We start from the raw sequence: 19,883 nt of genomic DNA, 5'->3' as shown, positions 1-19,883 counted from the left end.
TTTCTCTGAAGTCCCACTTGATTAGCTGTGAGAGGAGTGGTGGGGGGAAGGTTTTGTTCTAAGGGGCAAACAGCCAGCGTTCCCCTGTACCCAGCCCTGCCTTGCCTGGACCTCATCGTTCTTCAGCACACACAGGAAGTGCCTTCCCCAAAGCCGGGCCCCTGGGCCAATCGCTCCTCGACGCCATCGGGCCCACTCCTCACAACACAGCCCATCCATCAAACCGCACCCAGCCCAACCGTCTGTCTGCACGGAGACAGGCTGGCACTAAGGCCCTCCCACCGGCCAGGAGAGCTCCAATTGGCTTAGAGGGGCATATGCAGACAAATAAGGGTGTTCTCATTGGTGAAAAGAGATGAGCCTTTGTCATTTCCACCTCATAGTAACTGTCATTCAGCAGATATTTTATTTTATGTGGCTTCCAGTTGATCATATTGCAATTTGCAAGGAAGATTTTCGAACCCTTGTGAGGGATAATGAGTTTCCATTGAGTTTAGTTTTTTTAATATGTAATAAAAAATGCCCTTTTGATTTCCATAATGAACTCGTGAACCACCTAATTGAAGTGAAGCCTTCCTTAATGGATTGCAGGAGAGTTGAGTAGAATAACTGGTTCTACTTTTACATTATGTATGCAGTGTAATGCTGAGGTTTTGGTTCTTTTGGCTAGGCTGATCAATATGCAGATGAAACACATCTCAAAATGTTTGCCGCATGCTGGAGCTGACTGATGAGAGGGGGACGGAAGGGGGAAGAGGAGGGTGGGACACAGGGGGTCTGGTGTCAGCAGTTCAGGGGTCCTGCAGGACTAGGGCTGGAGGGGAAGGGAAGGGCTCTGCCACCTGAGATAAATTAGTCTCCTCAATGATGAACACCAGTCCCTCTGGCGCAGGCAGCGACCGACTACTGTAGCCCAGTCTGACAAATAAACAACAACTCCCATGATGCAGTATGCTCTGTTAGCAGGAGCTGGAATTCTGCTGACACTTCTGCATTGTTGGCAGTTTTGTGATTCAGCTAAGTTCAGAGTTTATGCACACGGGGTGGTGGTGGTGCGCGCACGCACACACACACACACACACACACACAGTCTCAGGCACACACCAAAAATGTGCACAGGTCATACACATTCACATGTCCCACTCTGCATTTTTGGCCACAACAGAAGTGCTGTGATGTGGTGAGAGTTGAACGGCATGTGGAGAATACACGGAGGTTATGGAGAGGGTGGAGAGGTTGAAAGGGAGTTCTCCAGTGCAGGGTTGGGCCAGAGTCTGTCTTTTGACCTATGGGGTGTGTGTGTGTGTGTGTGTGTGTGTGTGTGTGTGTGTGTGTGTGAGAGAGTGAGTGAAGGGGTTATGGTTAGGGAAGGAGGGGCTAGGGTCTTATTTTAAAACAGGGCTGTTTGTCTTGGTCAGGGCCCATGGTGACAGCAGCACCACTGGTGATTTGTCTTGGACAGGGGAGTCTGGAGGGACGGGAGAGTTGAGCGCATAGCCGCACACACCCCCCCTGTGGCCCTGGGGCCTCTGGGGCCCGGCTCTGCACAGGATGCGAGCGGAGCCTTGCTTTTTATGCTAGGGCCTCCCTCCCCCCACTCTCACTCTGTGTGTGTGTTTCCCTCTCTCTCCGTCTCTTTCGCCTTGTCCCTTTGCCCCCCAAAAAACCGCAGGAGCACTGTGCGGCTGCCAGGAAAAAGAAGGGCCACGCCTCCCTCTCTCTGCTGTACCTGAATAAATATGGGCTGTGGTCTTATTAAAGACAGCTGCTTCAATACTGGAGAGAAAAGGCTGCATGTTCAGGCAATGGGGACCTTTGAAAGTGTCCATTCAGCTTCCACCCCCCCCCCCCCCCCCCCCCCCCCCACCACCACACACACACACACACACACACACACACACACACACACACGTACAATCTCAGAAACACACTTCCCCTGATGTGTGTACGTGCATGTCTGAATGCGTCTGTCTGTGTGTGTGTGTGTGTGTGTGTGCGAGAAACCACAGAACGGAGGAGGCCCTCTATAGTGTGAAGACATTTTATGAAAAGGAAGTGTCAGTCATTCTGTCTCATTGATTGGCATATACACATGTCCATGCATTAACATGCTATGCTCTGAAAATACCTGTTGCTGTGCATTACCTTAACATATTAAAATGTGAATTCTCATAGGCCAGGGGATGAGGCCTTTTCCTCCACTGTCACCTTGACCCCTGAAGGTGTAGTTTGACCAGGTAGCTTACTGTAGTCCTGAGTGTGACTGGGTCAATACTGTCCCCTTCTGGAACGCTACCTCACCTCAGACCTGGTTCACTCCTAATGACATGGCTGGGACCTGCATCTTGAAACTTTCACCACTTGATTCCGCACAACAACCACAAACTGCAGAGGGACACTATTTTAGTATCTGTGCTTCTGCTGCCTGTAGATAAAAGAACCTGAATGATGGTATATGAACATGTGTTACTGTTTTGGAAGTTCTGTCCATTTTGTGTGTTAGAGAAGGTTTGTTTTGGTCTTGAGTGTGTGTATCTTTGAAAAATGGAAAGAGAGAGCTTGTTTATGTGTCCTGGTCTTTGATGTCAGAACCTTTTTTCTCTGTGCGGCTGTGTGTGTGTGTGTGTGTGTGTGTGTGTGTGTGTGTGTGTGCGTGAGCATGCGCACATGCGGTTGTGAGTCTTTGAGGAATGGATGGAGTACATTTTGTGTGCTTACACATGTCTACTGTGTGTGTGTGTGTTTGTTTTCTGGTGCACTTCCTAAGCTCTGACTGTGTAGGCGATGAAAGACCCAAGTTCTCTGCCGCTCCAAAGAGAAGGGAGGGGGGAGTAAATCTTGGACAAGGACTAATCCTGTGTGAGGAAAGAGGGAGAAGGAGACATTGGCAGCGCCATACTCAAAACTTTGACTAAAACCTCAAGTGCTGACAATGAAAGCTAGAAAGAGCAGTTGTTTGTATTGGCGCAGGTCACCCTGAAATTAGTCCATCACTGTGACAGCGGTTGCTCAACGTGCTACGCTAAATGCCAATGTGGATAATATTTTGAAGTTTTACCCCCTCATCCTCTTCTCCTCCCCTCCCTGCTCTCCTTAATTGGTGGAAAAAGTGAGGTTTCTGTCGGGGGTGGTTGGTTGTTGGTTATGAGGTGGTCGTCTCTCGTCGCTTGCTCGGAGTGAAGGGGAGCAGCTGAGCGATGGAACGGGGAGGGTGGGTGGGGTGTTTAGTCTGGAGCTCCTCTCCAGGGGACCCTGAGCTGCAGACCAGGAAGTAGTGCTCCTCAGCCATGCAGGCTCGTCAGACTCACTGGAGTCTGGCTGAAGGGTTCAAGCTCTCTCTGAGGGAGGGATGGATGGAGGGGATTGATTGGGACATATAGAGAGTAAGGAGCTTTGTTGTCAAGCTACCACAGTGGCGTTCCTAGTCTTTCCCTGGTCATAGAGAGCTTTTCTGCTTCATAATACACACACACACACACTGTGTGTTGAAGGTGTACTGACTTTGAGGCCTGATCTGTCTGGGAGTGATGGGTTTTTGGGTGGTGTACTCCTGCCTGTGTTCTCCACCTAGCTGTCTAGCTTTGACTGTGTGTGTGTGTGTGTACATAAGTAAAGTGTGTGTGTGTGTGTGTGTGAGAGGCAGTGTTGGCTGAGGAGCTGTGACAATCATAACTTTCTGGCAGGCGTCCCTCCTAGATCTCAGTCCCAGGCTGGCCTGACTCCAGGTCTGACTCCATCTCTCTCTCCCGGCTCTGGCGCTGCTCTGCAGGATGTAGGAGTTCCAAGGTCAACTAAACCTGGCTCACTACTCACTATGACCTCTCACCTCTGGCTTCCCAACCTCTCCCCTACATTAAACAAGGTTTAAGTCGTGTCCAACTCACTCCCTCCCTCTCCTTCCTTCCCTCTAGTAGTAGGAGACAGTAAATCTCAGTCACTGTGGCTCCCGTGCGTCTCCCACTCTCCTAGTGTGGAGAGCAGCAGGCATGTGCTGGGCTGAGGAGGACCACTCCAGATGGACTGCTTGCTCATTCTACACAAAATGGCCTAAAATGGCTTTTCCATACGGCCCCGGCTCTCTGATCCCAGCTGGCATCAAGTCAATTTGATGGGCCGGGTTCTGGGAGGGCAGGGGGACGGAGGGGTAGAGGTCTTCACAGGGACCTGGAGGGCTGTCCTGGGACAGAGGGAGCCGAGTGAATGAAACCTCACAGTGAAGGCCTCTCAAATACTGTGTGCTCGCACACGATATGTAGCTTTGATGGTTGCGTTATGGGGCTGGATGAAGGTAAGAAAGGCGCTGTATAGTATGACCTCAGATGAACCCAAGCCTTTGATCTGGTTTTACTACAATTACATAATCCGTCTCAACTTATTTCTAGATTTTGAGGCGATTTTGGAATGTCCAACATTACAGTAATTAATCATAGAGATGTATGCTATAGGATCATTGTGTGTAACAAATATTTATGTTTCTCAAAAGCTCAGGCTGTCAGATTCGGGCAATGGCCTAGTTGTGCTAGCAGCTAGCTGGATGAAGTCTACCATTGCAAGTTACTGCCTCTCTGGATGCTCTATCCACACCCTCTCAGAGCAGAGAGCATGAACGACAGCTGTAGCTCACAGATTTGACATTTGCATAGCCAAAAGATACTGCAGGAACTATGTCAGAATGTGGGAACCAGATCTTTAAAGCAGGGTTATTTGACTTGCAAACCCACAGGATGAACTGTGTTTTCCCCAGCATCACTCTCAGCACATGATCAGCTCTCATCTCTGATATAGTATAGCTACTAGTATAGTATAGCTACTCTTGCATGGCCAGACACTGTACTACTCTTGTGGGGAAGCCAGGAAATAGGGGTTAGTGTATGTGTGGTTCTTCTCTCCGCTAGAGGGGTAGCTGGGCTAATACCAGGGGGTTGTGTGAATGTTGTATAGTACAGTATCCACTCCTTATCCTGACCTGCAGTCATAATGTTCTCTGTTGTAGGAAACGGGAGCAGAACAGTATGGCTCTGTATGAACTGTTTCTGTTGTCTCTTAATGCAATCTGTGCAAATATTGATTGATTCTTGAGTGTGAGTCATTAGGCCAGTGGATTGGAGGAGGAGACGTCTCTTACAGTAGAAAGCTCTTTAGCTTCATGGGTTAGTCTTAAAATAAAAACAGCAGATAGAGATGGGTCGCCATGGCCACGCCAGTCTTTCACTGGGTTCTGAAAGAGACGGCTGTTTTAGTTTTTATTATGAGGGCCCCTTGCCAGCCCCTTCCCCAGGCGGGTGGGTGGTGTTCCCACACAGGCACAGGCACACGAACAGACCAGCCAAGCCCCAGGGAAGGAGACACCACCAGGGCAGGCCAGGGATAACCAGGGGTGGGTATTTGCCTGCCTACTCCCCCCTTTGTTTATTTGTGGCGCTGGCTGGAGGCTGTAGGGTCAACTCCCAAAAGAGAGAGCGAGTGGTGATATCTCCAAACTATTTATACATTAACCCAATATGTGCAGAGGTGTGTAAGGCAGGACTGGGACTGTCAGTCAGTCAGGGGTGTAGGCAGGACTGGGACTGTCAGTCAGGGGTGTAGGCAGGACTGGGACTGTCAGTCAGGGGTGTAGGCAGGACTGGAACTGTCAGTCAGTCAGGGGTGTAGGCAGGACTGGGACTGTCAGTCAGTCAGAGGTGTAGGCAGGACTGGGACTGTCAGTCAGTCAGAGGTGTAGGCAGGACTGGGACTGTCAGTCAGTCAGGGGTGTAGGCAGGACTGGGACTGTCAGTCAGTCAGAGGTGTAGGCAGGACTGGGACTGTCAGTCAGTCAGGGGTGTAGGCAGGACTGGGACTGTCAGTCGGGTGTAGGCAGGACTGGGACTGTCAGTCAGTCAGGGGTGTAGGCAGGACTGGGACTGTCAGTCAGTCAGAGGTGTAGGCAGGACTGGGACTGTCAGTCAGTCAGGGGTGTAGGCAGGACGGGGACTGTCAGTCAGTCAGGGGTGTAGGCAGGACGGGGACTGTCAGTCAGTCAGGGGTGTAGGCAGGACTGGGACTGTCAGTCAGTCAGGGGTGTAGGCAGGACTGGGACTGTCAGTCAGTCAGGGGTGTAGGCAGGACTGGGACTGTCAGTCAGTCAGGGGTGTAGGCTTTGATGTCAACCGAATGGGGCGACTCTCACCCTAGCTATATACACACACACACACACACACACCATATTGGCACCGTAGAGTCCTGTGCCCCCCCCCCCCCCCCCCCCGGGGCCCAGGGCTCTGTGATGTACAGTGGGATTAGCTGGCTCATTTTCCCCTCTTAAGAGCTAGGGAGAGAAAACAAACTCCCGTCATCTGGGGCTGCGCTGTGGGGACTTGTAGTGGGTACCTCTCCAGTATGATGGATGAATCCACCCCCCCTTTCTGTCTCTTTGTGTTTTTCTTTCTCTCTCCCTCCCTCTTTCACTAATTGAAATGCTCTTGCTTCTCCCTATAGCTCGAGGTGCTGTGTAAACTGATACCAGTGTTTTGGAACCCTCCTGGGAAAAGGCTTTTCTTCCACAGTGTTCCGGTGTTCTATTTACAATATGCTACATATGACAATCAATACTCCCGTGTGTGTGTTTGTGGGTCTGTCTGGCGCTAACAGCCATTCTGTGAAGAGCATATGCCCTTCCATTGTTTACGGACCCATTTGGTTAACGAGGACACTGCTAATTTCCCCCCGCCCACAGTATTCTCCCTGCTCTCCAGGGGATAGATAGATAGATGGATACTCAGTACCTGCCAGGCATCTCACTGCCTTGAAATGTGGGTTCCTGTATCAAGTGGCTAGTTTGTGGTGGGTTTCCATGCCATTGATGTCCTGTCAGGCAGCCTCTACCGCCCCCATCAGGCCAGACGGAGGAAGTACAGGTCTGTGACCATCCTGGATGAGCAGTGACAGTTGACGCTTTGTGAAGAAACTCAGGATTTAGGCATCAGCATAAGCCTCTGTTCTTTATAATGCCTTCATATCAGACACACAACTACCTGCGTCATTCATACCCCTTTGCTGTGGTTTCATAAACTGTCCTTACAAGTTGTGATTGCTAGTTGTCAATCACTGCAAAATGAGTGAGTATTTCTATAAGGGTTATTGTTAAGTGTCTTACAATGATTGTGTTAACACCCTAAAAGTGGTCCCCTCTTAACTAAGTGTTAGTGATACTCCGTATGGCTCTCTGAGAGACACAGACACACCCTATCTGTCAGTGGGGTTGACCCGCTAGTGATAAGATATATGATCATGGAAAAGGAGTCGATGGCCTAGCCTAGTAGTGACCGAGTGTGTGTAGACTTGTCACTCAGACTGAGTGTCCTGTGTACAACAGGAGGTTTTGGGCCGTGTCGTATCATCCTAATGGTTGTGGAGGATAGAATCTCACACTACCATGTCCTGGAGGAAACTCCATCCCAGGGAAACGAGACTGGCCTCTGGCCCCCGATGATGAAAGGCTGCTGTTGACAGATATAGTATACCTGTGAGAGCGTTCTATGTTTGGCTCCACTGCAGGGGTTTTGTTCCTGGCCCGGCTGGATGTGTTCCAGGGTTTTAGCTTGCATACCTTTTAGGAAATTCTGCTGTATTGTTTTTGCAGAGGAAGTGTATTGTTATTACGGTTTTGGGAAAGATACGCAGGGCACTGTACCCTGTAACGTGTGTGTATACATACATACACACACACACAGTCTCTGGCTCGGTCCTGCACAGCGCTGTTCTTAGGGCAGCAGGGGAGGGGTAGTGGAGTTGTGAGTGTGTGTAACTGGAGCTTGCTAAGGAATGCAGGGGGTGTTTTTGGAGGAGCGGGGCGGGGTGAGGAGGGTGATTAGGGGGTGACAGCTGAGTGCTGACCCCTCTATAATGACAAATCATCCGACAGGTGTGTGGCTCTGCACCACCACCCCCCCCATTCCCAGGCCAGGATTGCCAAACTCTGCTGGATCAGAGCGCTAAAGGAAGACTTCCGGACATGAGGCTTGCTGTCCAAGAGGCTCATGACTGGCCTTTCAGAAGTATGAAACAGGCCTCTGTGGAGAGATCCAGCCAGGGCCTCCCAACCACTGACCTTAACTCTCACCTTACACCTCAGCCTTAATATCTTACAGTAGCTCCGCCATCTTCAACCAAGAGGCCATAGAGTCTCCGACAGGTGAAAATTTGAGTTTCGACATTGTTTTTCGCACCATACACAGAGTAGAATTCTCCAAGTTTTGTTCCATAGCGCGCTAGTGACGAGTTAGGATGCTCAGTCTCTGACATGAGTCATGGGAAGTAACGCATCTCTTTGATCCTTTGTGCAGCAAAAAAACTACTGCAGTCCCAGGATCAGAGAGTGTGGTCTAGGAGCAGACAGGTGCTGAGCTGCAGCCTGGTCTGGGGTCAGTGACCAGACCTTTGTGAAAGTAAAGTGCAGGAGCAGAGGGAGGGAGACAGAGACATGCTGTAACAGCAGCTGGCCATCGCTACTAGACGCCATGCTTCAGTGATTCACGGCTTTTCTGATAGGAAAGAGCTTCTATTATGCACTCTCTCACACAGTGCAGATCATTTATACTGATACCCTATTGTGTACAAGAGCACAACCCACTCAGACCTGCTTAAGGTATACAGAGATGTTTTAATATGGGAATGCAACCTGACAAACCCCATAGTTTCAATCAGCAATGTGTAAGGCTGGTCCACATTTAATGCTTTGTCATGTCTGTATGTGGTTTGTGAGGGCACCACTAAGTGATGGTCATAATCTATAGGCAGGCGTGGCAGCATTATATCTGAACTTTTCTTTCCATCATGGCTGAGTTTCCCCACAGCCAACACATGGAGTCTAGACAGGAGCCCTGATCCAGCCAGCCTGCCAGTCCTTCACATAATATAGCTGCTCCAATCTAGGCTTTTTTCACTCTCTCAGTCCTGCAGCTATTTTACTGAAGAAGTCTAACACCCTTCCTGCCTTCCACACACACAACCTGTCTTGTTCATGTGTGACAATTAAACTTGAAACTGAACACAGAGAAGTTACACTCAGCTGGAATCCACGCGGAATCTTCCGGAACATTTTAGCATGGGCCGCCGGCGTGTAATTTTCCAGGCAAAGGGAGCAGGGAATACTTTTGTGGTCCAGGTGGGAAATCCAAGACTATTATTAGCGTTAGCAGGATAAATTGCCCAGGTATTCACCGTTCCAAACCAGAGAGGAAATGTGCTGTTAGCTCCAGCAGTTTGGAGTCGTTTGGCTCTCAGAAAGGGGTGGATGGTAGCATGAATACTGAGAAACAGGGGTTCTAGAATAATATTTTGATTACTCCATCAGTGAGAATATTGTTCATTGTGGTAATTCACTCATCCAAGACACTCATGTTTTTAGATTTAACAGTAGGTTCCTTACAGTTTGCCGTTGCCATGCCTCATCTGATTTAGTTTATTCAAAAGTGTAGGACAATGTAGTATAACAAAGATAAATGTTGAATAACAAAGAGCTTGGCAGTCTATAGGATCCATGGGGCACATGTGTCATCATGGGTTTTTGTATGAACTAAAGAACCAACTAAAATCACCCATGCTCACAAATGTCATTCAGTCATCTCTATCGTCTGCATTAGTCTATTCCCGCCCCCCTAAGCGACATAATGGACCATTCCAAAGTGACCCATATTTACCCAATAACAGGAGGCTTTGAAAAGGCCCAGATCGAGTTGCAGTTAATGCTCCAGTGGGGCCCGGAGAGTGAAAGATGTTACCGGCCGAAACGGCTTGGGTTTCAGAGGCCTGTGAACAAAAGGCAGCCAGTCCTCTGGGAGAAAAAGAACGAGGGGTAAGGGAGGGAAGGAGGGGGGAGGGAGGTGTAAGTCTAACTTTGTCAAAGCTGGTTCAGTGCACCCTGTATACTGTTAAGTGTCTCATTCACACAGTATGTATAGTAGTCAGTCTATCGCAGTGTGTACCAAACTTCATTGTATGTTTGCAAATGTTCTACCAAGAGTCAGTGAAATATTTGTCTGTATATTCATTGTATGTCTGTAGTCTTCCTCTGTCTGTGTATTCAGTGTCAAGTACAGTCAGTGTTATTTCCGCTAAAGAGAAGGGTGATGTGATGGATTGCTGAAGTGTGTGTGTGTGTGCATTCGTTGGAAGCGTCTATGCTGGTGTGTGTATAAAGTAGAGCTTTGGGACGAGATGCACTTACAGGAGCAGAGTTAATGGAGCAGTACTGAACTAACGGGTGGTGTTAGGGGGAGCAGAGTTAATGGAGCAGTACTGAACTAACGGGTGGTGTTAGGGGGAGCAGAGTTAATGGAGCAGTACTGAACTAACGGGTGGTGTTAGGGGGAGCAGAGTTAATGGAGCAGTACTGAACTAACGGGTGGTGTTAGGGGGAGCAGAGTTAATGGAGCAGTACTGAACTAACGGGTGGTGTTAGGGGGAGCAGAGTTAATGGAGCAGAACTGAATTAACGGTTGGTGTTAGGGGGAGCAGAACTGAACTAACGGTTGGCGTTAGGGGGAGCAGAGTTAATGGAGCAGTACTGAACTAACGGGTGGTGTTAGGGGGAGCAGAGTTAATGGAGCAGTACTGAACTAACGGGTGGTGTTAGGGGGAGCAGAGTTAATGGAGCAGAACTGAACTAACGGGTGGTGTTAGGGGGAGCAGAGTTAATGGAGCAGAACTGAACCAACGGGTGGTGTTAGGGGGAGCAGAGTTAATGGAGCAGTACTGAACTAACGAGTGGTGTTAGGGGGAGCAGAACTGAACTAACGGTTGGTGTTAGGGGTAGCAGATTTAATGGAGCAGAACTGAACTAACGGGTGGTGTTAGGGGGAGCAGTACTGAACTAACGGGTGGTGTTAGGGGGAGCAGTACTGAACTAACGGTTGGTGTTAGGGGGAGCAGTACTGAACTAACGGGTGGTGTTAGGGGGAGCAGAGTTAATGGAGCAGTACTGAACTAACGGGTGGTGTTAGGGGGAGCAGACAGACTGTTGGTTTAACAGCTGTAGACTAGAGGACTGGCTGGTGATGATACCCAAAGGTGATTTCACTCTGCATCCTCCTGCTCTTTCTCTCTCCATCTCTTGCTCCTTCTCCCCCCATTATTCTCTCTCCTCTTCTCCTCCTTCCTTAGGGGCAGGCTGGTATAAAGTTACATGGCTCTCAGCTTTCTTGGAAGGAATGACCACATGTGTAGCTTGGGGATTAGATTAGCAAGAAGAGCAGACTTAGCCGGACTGGAAATAGACCACTTTTTCACCGTTAAAAAGGCCCAGTACAATATAATCAATAGATGGCACTCATCTGCTGTGGGGAGAGGAGCAGGAAGCCATCGGAGAAGGCCTCCCTCAAGTGCGCCGTGAAGGACCGGCTACTGGGCTCGTGCTTAATGAAGTTATTATTAATAATCACTGCGATGCCTGTTTTGGACTTGTGTTGTTTCTCTAGTGGGTGAAGAGTGGTCTTTATGTACAAAACCCGATCTGCCCTCTCTTTGTATGTCTGGAACTTAACCACTGATGACTAGACTTCCTTTTCTGTTAATGTAAGTGCATAGCACATTAGTAAATGCCATATTAATGACCATGTATATATTATGCTTAGCAGTTGATTTTTAGATATACAATATATGGAAAATAGACTAATATCATGGAAATTCATGAGGGAAAACAATGTTAAATACACACTGACACACCGGTACGCATGCAAACTGCCAAAAAGAAATGCTCCATAAACACATACTCCACACACACACACCTCCTCCTCCCTCCCAGTTTCTCTCTGAGCCTCCCCACAGGTGTTGGGTTACTCTGTAAAGCAGACTGAACCGGAGCACAAATCAGAGGGCTGTCTGTGCTCTCGCTTCCTATTTCACTTTGAAGTTTCCCTGGCTCTCAGGGACAGGGGGCACAAAGCCTGACTCGTGTGGGGGCTTTAGCACTTTTTGCTGGGGCTGTGAGTGTGGGAAAGGAGGGGGGTGAGTGTGTGCTGTCTTTGTTGCTTTGGACCTCAGTCGCTTGAGGACTATGTTAGCTTAGTAGCCAGAGACTGTAGAACCCACTGAGGGAGGCCAAGAGGAGGAGGGAGGGGAGTCGTTCCCCTAGTGCCCACTGAGCTGACTGACAGCCCAGGACCTGAGTGTGTGTGTGAGGAGGAAGGATTAGAGAGGGTAGGGCTATAGGTCACACCCCAACCCCCCCTAGTGGAAGAGCACTGGTCACCATGGACTAGGGTCTAAGTCGACAGCTCGGCTGTTTTTCCATCTACAGCTCAGAGTGAAAATAAACAGTGACTTGCCATCTTCTGAAAAGCTGAATAGGGTCCTTGGTGGGCTAGGGCTACATCTGTACACACTTAAAAATAAAATACACCTAGAATGCTATATGGAGTGGCTACAGATAGAGTTTCTGTATCCCACTTTGTCCTGGCTAAAAACATTTATTTCTGCCATGTGCACACTCCGCTGCCTACGTAGCTGCTGTGCTGAGTTCCGCTGCCTACGTAGCTGCTGTGCTGAGTGTTCCGCTGCCTACGTAGCTGCTGTGCTGAGTGTTCTGCTGCCTACGTAGCTGCTGTGCGGAGTGCTCCGCTGCCTACGTAGCTGCTGTGCTGAGTTCCGCTGCCTACGTAGCTGCTGTGCTGAGTGTTCCACTGCTGTGCTGAGTGTTCCGCTGCCTACGTAGCTGCTGTGCGGAGTGCTCCGCTGCCTACGTAGCTGCTGTGCTGAGTTCCGCTGCCTACGTAGCTGCTGTGCTGAGTGTTCCGCTGCTGTGCTGAGTGTTCCGCTGCCTACGTAGCTGCTGTGCTGAGTGCTCCGCTGCCTACGTAGCTGCTGTGCGGAGTGCTCCGCTGCCTACGTAGCTGCTGTGCTGAGTGTTCCGCTGCCTACGTAGCTGCTGTGCGGAGTGCTCCGCTGCCTACGTAGCTGCTGTGCTGAGTTCCGCTGCCTACGTAGCTGCTGTGCTGAGTGTTCCGCTGCTGTGCTGAGTGTTCCGCTGCCTACGTAGCTGCTGTGCTGAGTGCTCTGCTGCTGTGCTGAGTGTTCCGCTGCCTACGTAGCTGCTGTGCTGAGTGCTCCGCTGCCTACGTAGCTGCTGTGCTGAGTGTTCCGCTGCCTACATAGCTGCTGTGCTGAGTGTTCCGCTGCTGTGCTGAGTGCTCCGCTGCCTACGTAGCTGCTGTGCTGAGTGCTCCGCTGCCTACGTAGCTGCTGTGCTGAGTGCTCCGCTGCCTACGTAGCTGCTGTGCTGAGTGCTCCGCTGCCTACGTAGCTGCTGTGCTGAGTGCTCCGCTGCCTACGTAGCTGCTGTGCTGAGTGCTCCGCTGCCTACGTAGCTGCTGTGCTGAGTGTTCCGCTGCCTACATAGCTGCTGTGCTGAGTGCTCCGCTGCCGCTCTCACGTCCTTGGTCGCCATTTGTCTGGTCACTGGTGTAGCCTACAAATGTCATGTTGTACAAACAACTTTTCAAACTATTGCATTCCCTCAGTAGGCTATTAAGTATAAGCGTGATTTCCTACAAACTTCATGTTGTACACAACTGTTCCAACTATTGCATTCCATGCCTCAGTAAACATAAGTGTGATTTCATGTTTTTTCTTTTCTTCAGGAGGGTAGTAGGCTACATGCAGCTATTTACATGTTTTACACAAAATACATTATCGACATGTTCGTATAAATTGTCAGTATTGAACAAAATCACGACAGTCTAGTGATTTCATGTTCTTCTTAGCTGTTGAGTTACATGCAGCATATTACTATTGCCATGATATCAGCATGGCATAAGTCTAGCACCTGTCGATACAAAATGAACACGCCCATTGTCACTCTTTTTACCAGTCCGGATACACGCTCGGCTGCCCAGAGGTGGAATGCAGTAAGACAGCCACGCAGTCTAATTAGCAATTGAATTATTTTTTTCATCATCATTGCAAACATTGACTAAGTTGCCAGGAGGCAGTGTTATTCTTTTCAGAAAGTATGATATGGCAGCAACTATAAAGATTAGCTTAACCACAAAACACTGATTTTGTTGTTTCTCAAGTGTAAGGAATGCACCCTGCTTGTGCAATGTCCATTACAACAGACTGACAAAGGTTATAGCCTTCATAATATATGCTTTATAAAACCAGCAGGGTTTTTATTTCAGCTGTTCAGAAATATGAGGCAGAGACATAAGCTACATCATCATGGTTCAGAAGAGGGTAAGTTAAAAAGTGAAACGTGAAGGGAGGGGCAGCAGTTACTTAGAAAAACGAATGTGTGCGTAAAATAACACATGCGCAGAACGTGATCCAGATCCTTAGCGTTGAGAAAGAGGTTTGGGGGGGTGGACTGTCCCTCTTCCTCTCCCTGTAAATTAGAATGTGTTCTCAGTCAATGTGCCTGGTTAAATAAATAAAATGGGGCTGAGGGGATTCTGGAGGGCTAGAAAAACCTTGGGTGTGGGCTAAGTGTCTGGATAAAAATCAACCCATGCTCAAGAAACACTTCACATCAACGCCATTGTGTCCAGTGTAGCCTGGGTCATTTTTAAAGGACTCACCACCTATGAAGACTGTCGATTGATCTTTACATCACATATACAGTAGCAGTGATGCTAATATAGGGATGTTGAAGGAGAGGGAATAAGACTATAGGTGCTTACATTAGGATGTTGCAAAATTATATTTTTAACTGATGTTTCTTCTCTCTTTCTGTTTGCAGGTATCTGAACCACGTGCGCATTGCCCAGCCCCAGGACATGGCTGGAGGATACAACTCAGGACTTGTGTGTCATTGAGCCATCCAGGATGCCGTTACTGGACTGACCCAGAAACTCAGAAATATGAAGATGTCAATTATCACAGGATTCAAATTACCCCCCTGTTTTACATTGTGGAGGGAGCTATGGACAGTGTACTTCGGTCTGAAGTCAGATCAGGATGTATATGTTGCCATTTTTGTATGATCTTATTTTTTTATTAAAAAAACAAAAACACAATGAAGCTCATTGTTGGATAAGAAAACTATTGAAACAATGCCTATTTGTGGGACCTGGATAATGGACCAGTATTTCAAATACAGTCAACACATACCTGTTTGTTCTTTTTAGGTCAAGGCATAACCATGATTTAGATCATGTCAGCCTTATTGACACTATTATAAAATAACATGAACAGAGTTCAAAGATCAAAAATAAAATTCAAGGTCTCAGAATGAGCTCCTTGGTAAAATATATTCAATTTGTTGTCTCCTCACACTTTTGTCTCTTTGGTGCTGGTTCTTCTATGGCTTCTGAGGAGAGGACAAATGGTATTAGTATTTTCAGTCTACAGTCTTTCAGAGAGTGCATGTGTGTTGTACTGTTTAGGGTTGGGGACAATTAAAATGTGACATTTCAAATCTTGAATTTTATTTGAATTCAATCTTCAAGTTATTGCATTGGAATTTGGACTGTTTGATATAATCTTCGGAATTTTTTATTTGTACATTTCCCAGCTAATGGAATTAATGCACTTAGTATCAAATTGACTGCAGGATTTGTTTTAAATAATTTCAACTTCTATTTCCAATACAGCTAGGCTGTCAGAACAGTGACATAAGCCTGAGGGAATTGAATTGGAATTTGTTGGATAATATTGAAGATTGAAATCTCTGAATTCAAAGACTGACCTGGAGTCTGAATTGAATTTGTGGAATTAACGCCAACCCTGGTGCTGTGTGAATGAAAGCTCACCTGTCTGTGTGCTCTCTCTGCTGAAGAGAACCTCTTTGGGGATGGTGAAGCTCACACACATCATCTCCTTGTTGGGGGCCACGTTCCTCACTAGATGCACAGAGCACAGCCCCTCTAGGGAGAACCCCAGGCTGGCTGAGGCCCTTTCCACCACGTCTTTCTGGGGGTCATCCTCCTTAGAGAACCCATAGCAGTGCACCTGCGGCAGATTCACATCACAGGAAACTCCCTGGTCCAGCAGGCCTCTGAAGGCATCCAGGAACTCCAGGGCCAAGGCAGGAAGGTTCATGACCACATGCACACTGGCTTTCCCCTTCATCATGACAGGCAGCTGCTGCTTCAGTGGCCCCTGGATGAAGTCCCTGCCATCCAGGTTAAAGGTGGTGACCTTACGCTCCACCTTGTTCAGTTTGCAGTTGTGCTGCAGCCAGCGGTGAGACTCAGGGTTGAGGTCGTTGGCCAGCACAGTGCAGCCACGGCGGGCAGCGGGGATGGCAAAAGGACCCACGCCAGCAAACACATCCAGCACAGTGTCACCGCGTTTCAGAAGGGCCACCACACGCTCATGCTCGGTGCTTAGACGAGGGTTCCAATACACACGGGAGAAATCAAACTCGTATGTCACGCCGTTCTCACGCACCTGCAACAATGAGAGGGAGGGTAAGGGAGGAATGCAATGCCCACGCCTCTGATTTCATGACAAAATATGTTTAATCAAAATCACAATCTCATAGGACTTACTTTAGCCACCATATTTTCCTCTCCAGCCATCACCTCCATCTTGAAGTTGCGGTAGGCGGAGTCGATGGTGTTGGTCTTATTGACCACACAGGTCACCCCGGGGTTCTTATCCATTATGACTTGGCCTGGAAATGGATTTGCAACAGAAGACAGCAAGACTGCATCATGTCAGTAAAACAATGAATCAGCACTATTGTTTTCCTCACACACACTTAACGTAACTCATCTGTAGCTAATTGACCACTCAGGAAATACAATCCTGGGAGCGTGGTCAGGGATTCAAGAGCATAAAATACATAACCTGTCAATAGCATTACTGTTACCCATGCCTGTCTCCTGACAGATTGTATTACATTTATTGTGATGCAGAACAGTACATTATGTTTGTGGCACACTCACCTATGAGGTTTCTGTAGGGCAGCTGGTGCTCCCGCAGGTTCATGTGTGCAATGTGACCCACTCGACTAAACCCCGAGGTGACGTCCTGTCCTTCTGGCAGCACAGCGCGCAGAACCTCCTCACTCTTCAGGTTGTCATAGGTCAGGCGCAGCTCGTACCGCTGGAGCTCTTGAGGTACTCCAAATGACTGCAACGCCTCGGCCTCTGCGTCGCTGAATGAGCTGGGTGAGGAGACACTGGCAGGGTCCAGCAACAAGAGCCTCTCGTCATCGCTGCCTTCAACCTCAACCACTCTTCGTATGCCCGGGCGCTGGAGTGCCACTTTTTTCAGGCTCTTAACCAATTTATTGAGGACTTCTTTTGGCACACGCAGGGCTGGGACAATAACTGTCTGGGAGAAGACTTCTTTATCCAAACAGGTCATACCTCGGACCTCAGGAGGAGCTGTGTATAGGCTGGGATCCATCACGCTGTGTTGATGCTGCTCAAGCATCGGCTTCGAAACACTCTCAGAACAAGTTGATGCTCGGTCCCGCTGCAGGACCACTGAACACAGGGTCCGGTATCGATAGCGAGATTTCACGCAGTTTTTAGTTTGTAGTAGTAGTGAGAAGATACTAGGAACAATCCTGCAAAGACAAATCGTAGAGGTCTCCTTAAAATATGACCTAAATATCAACCTTAGAAAAATGACAAACTAATAGATATGACAAATGATTGGCAAACAACATTGAATGATTACTTTTTGTTAATATTATTGCATGGAAAGATCATTACTTTATTCAGTAAAACCATAAACATTCAAACGCATTCCCCACCTCAACATCGCTTCTGCAGAGCACGCGCATGTTTAGACGTCATCATTAGTGGACTTGCTGTGCATTTCTATCCAATCCGCGACGAATAAAACCAGAAGCGTTTTCATGTCATATGACCACCTCAACTCAGCTGCGAGAAGTTGCATATACAGGTCCTCATAGTGGAGTAGATTTTGTTGGTTAAAGGAAACTTTGTCTTCACCAGGCACCACGAACTGCACAGATGAGGTAGCTATTGTATTGGTTGTTGTAAGTAACATACTACTAACCTCTCGCTCGAGGGCAAATCACCCGGAGACTGAGTATCAATGTAGAAGGCACCACCGTTCACACTGATCATGGCAACGAGACCACCCCTCTCCTGGGAAATGTAAGTGAGCATTCAGCCTCTAGCCAGGAATTAAGAGGCATCAGTTTAATAATTGTGTGCTCACTTATTGGCATCCAGGATTTTCTTAACGTTTCTTTCTGCAACAGGCGTAGGATCCCTTGTATGTTCCACGGTTACATCTAGCCCACTACAATTGATTTCTAGTAGCTATGCAGTCTATATTATAAACTAGGTGGTTCTATCCCATAATGCTGATTGGCTGACACCCGTGGTATACGGTCTGATATCACGGCTATGACACTTTTTTTTACTGCTCTAATTATGTTGTTAACTCGTTTATAATAACAATAAGGCACCTCAGGGGATATGGCCAATATACCACGGCTAAGGGCTGTATCCAGGCACTCTGCGCAGCGTCATGCATAAACGGGTGGGTCTAATCCTAGATGCTGATTGGTTAAAACCGCATTCCAGCTGGTGTCTATTCCACATGTTACCACCAGCTAAAGCTATGACATTGAAATGCATATTTACTATCTCCCGTTACTTTTAGACTAGAAATTGGTTTTCAATAGTGGAGATTTGTATAAAACGTGTGGTCTGCCTGACATTTGCAACATTGTTTAAATATTGAAACTTGATCTCCAGCTGTAAAGTAAAATAGTCAAAAAGGAGGACTGGCACAGGTAGTGAACATGAATCACATGCTCAATCTGTGCAATTCTATTTCACATGACAAATTTAGTTCCACTTGCATTGTCTCTCTCAGCACTTTGGGAATCATGCACATTCTCATCTCATGCTGTTTGTCATTGCAAGTCCACATTTTACAGTGGTTTGGCCCCAGGGAGTTACAGTACACAACCCACTAGAATTCATGTTTTTTTATTTTTTATTCTCGAGTAAACAGATGGTGACTGTTAGGCTACATATTTCTTTGCTGTTCTCGATGTGTGGCCATTCCACTTTAACGGAATTAGGCTGAAACTTTCAACGTTTTAACAAATCATAACTCTGCACTAGGACTACTTTGAACAACTTACACAGAAAATCTTACAAAAACACATTTACTGGAAGAACTGTACAGATGCAAAGTTTGGTAACAGAATTACAGTAAAATCTCCCTCCGTATTAAGAGTCAAAGATGTCTGCAGGAAGAATGGGGTGTCAGCAATGAACTGCCTAAACATCAGACTGTTACCATGGATATTCAGTTTAAAAGAAGTCTGCCTAAAAAGAGTCTCTATAAGCCAGCATGTTGAGTAAAATGATATTTACTTACTTTACCGGTTTTCTGTGCTGTTGGTCTTTTTGATGGTAGGAGGTGGATGGGGTATCCCCAGGAAAGTGTTGTTTACCCAACATTTTGTGGCGCCAATAGGTTCTGTAGCTTGTATTTTCAATCTCCTGACGTGTTGCACGTGATGCACAATAAGTAAACAATAACCGAACGTAGTTGACCGAAGCACGTTTCCTCACAATCAGCTGGAAGTGTTTGTGAAATTTCCCAGCTGATTGTGTGGGACGATGTTCGGTTAGGCTCATCTATCTATATAGTGTTTATCACGTGTGAATTGCGTCGGTATTGAAAATAGAAAACCGGAAATACAAATCGATATACAGACCAGCCTACTGACTTTTAGGTTGATAACACTTCCTAGTGGTTATTTTGTCTCAGATTACCTCCGACATAGGGACAAATTCGGAGTACAGTAAATTTAAATGACTTTTCTTTAACATTCTGACTTGTAATGGGTCTGCTCGGGAATGCAAAGCCTATATGTTAGAGACGAAAGTGTAAGTATTTAATGATAGGATTCTAAAAGAGGCTAGGCTAAGACATGACTCCTTGAGTTTGAAAACATTTAT

The 19,883-nt window shown here is 47.6% G+C and overlaps 2 protein-coding genes and 1 long non-coding RNA gene across 14 annotated transcripts in view; 2 read left to right on the top strand and 1 right to left on the bottom strand.

The window, feature by feature from the left end:
- Nucleotides 1-15,226, top strand: part of LOC139553506 (CDK-activating kinase assembly factor MAT1-like) — a 70,145-nt gene extending 54,919 nt beyond the window's left edge. For 7 of the 8 annotated variants that reach the window (XR_011670664.1, XM_071365914.1, XM_071365916.1 and 4 more), the window contains one exon: nt 14,714-15,226. Coding sequence is in view for 7 of the 8 variants with exons in the window: in XM_071365914.1 (XP_071222015.1) it covers nt 14,714-14,974 (261 nt within the window). In the remaining variant the exon portion in view is untranslated. The remainder of the gene's footprint in view (nt 1-14,713) is intronic. The other variant, XM_071365915.1, reaches the window with a different exon arrangement.
- On the bottom strand, nt 14,947-19,540 carry LOC139553505 (tRNA (guanine(37)-N(1))-methyltransferase-like). 2 transcript variants are annotated; one of them, XM_071365909.1, is made up of 5 exons: nt 19,297-19,540; nt 16,866-17,494; nt 16,467-16,591; nt 15,726-16,365; nt 14,947-15,283 (listed from the first exon to the last, which is right to left on the bottom strand). In XM_071365909.1, the coding sequence occupies exons 1-5, from the start codon at nt 19,377-19,379 to the stop codon at nt 15,228-15,230; spliced, it is 1,533 nt and encodes a 510-aa protein (XP_071222010.1). In that variant the 5' UTR covers nt 19,380-19,540; the 3' UTR covers nt 14,947-15,227. The 2 variants fall into 2 exon arrangements, with proteins under 2 accessions (XP_071222010.1, XP_071222009.1); XM_071365908.1 differs by lacking the exon at nt 19,297-19,540 and adding an exon at nt 17,684-17,812.
- The window catches only part of LOC139553507 (uncharacterized), a 30,890-nt gene continuing 28,922 nt past the window's right edge, over nt 17,916-19,883 (top strand). For all 4 annotated transcript variants that reach the window (XR_011670665.1, XR_011670666.1, XR_011670667.1 and 1 more), the window contains exon 1: nt 17,916-18,053. This is a non-coding gene — a long non-coding RNA (uncharacterized lncRNA). The remainder of the gene's footprint in view (nt 18,054-19,883) is intronic.

The sequence above is a fragment of the Salvelinus alpinus genome, chromosome 25, assembly GCF_045679555.1.
Source record: "Salvelinus alpinus chromosome 25, SLU_Salpinus.1, whole genome shotgun sequence".
Classification (NCBI taxonomy): Eukaryota; Metazoa; Chordata; class Actinopteri; order Salmoniformes; family Salmonidae; genus Salvelinus; species Salvelinus alpinus.
Note: the sequence above shows the minus strand (reverse complement) of the source record. Positions and strands in the feature narration are given on the sequence as shown.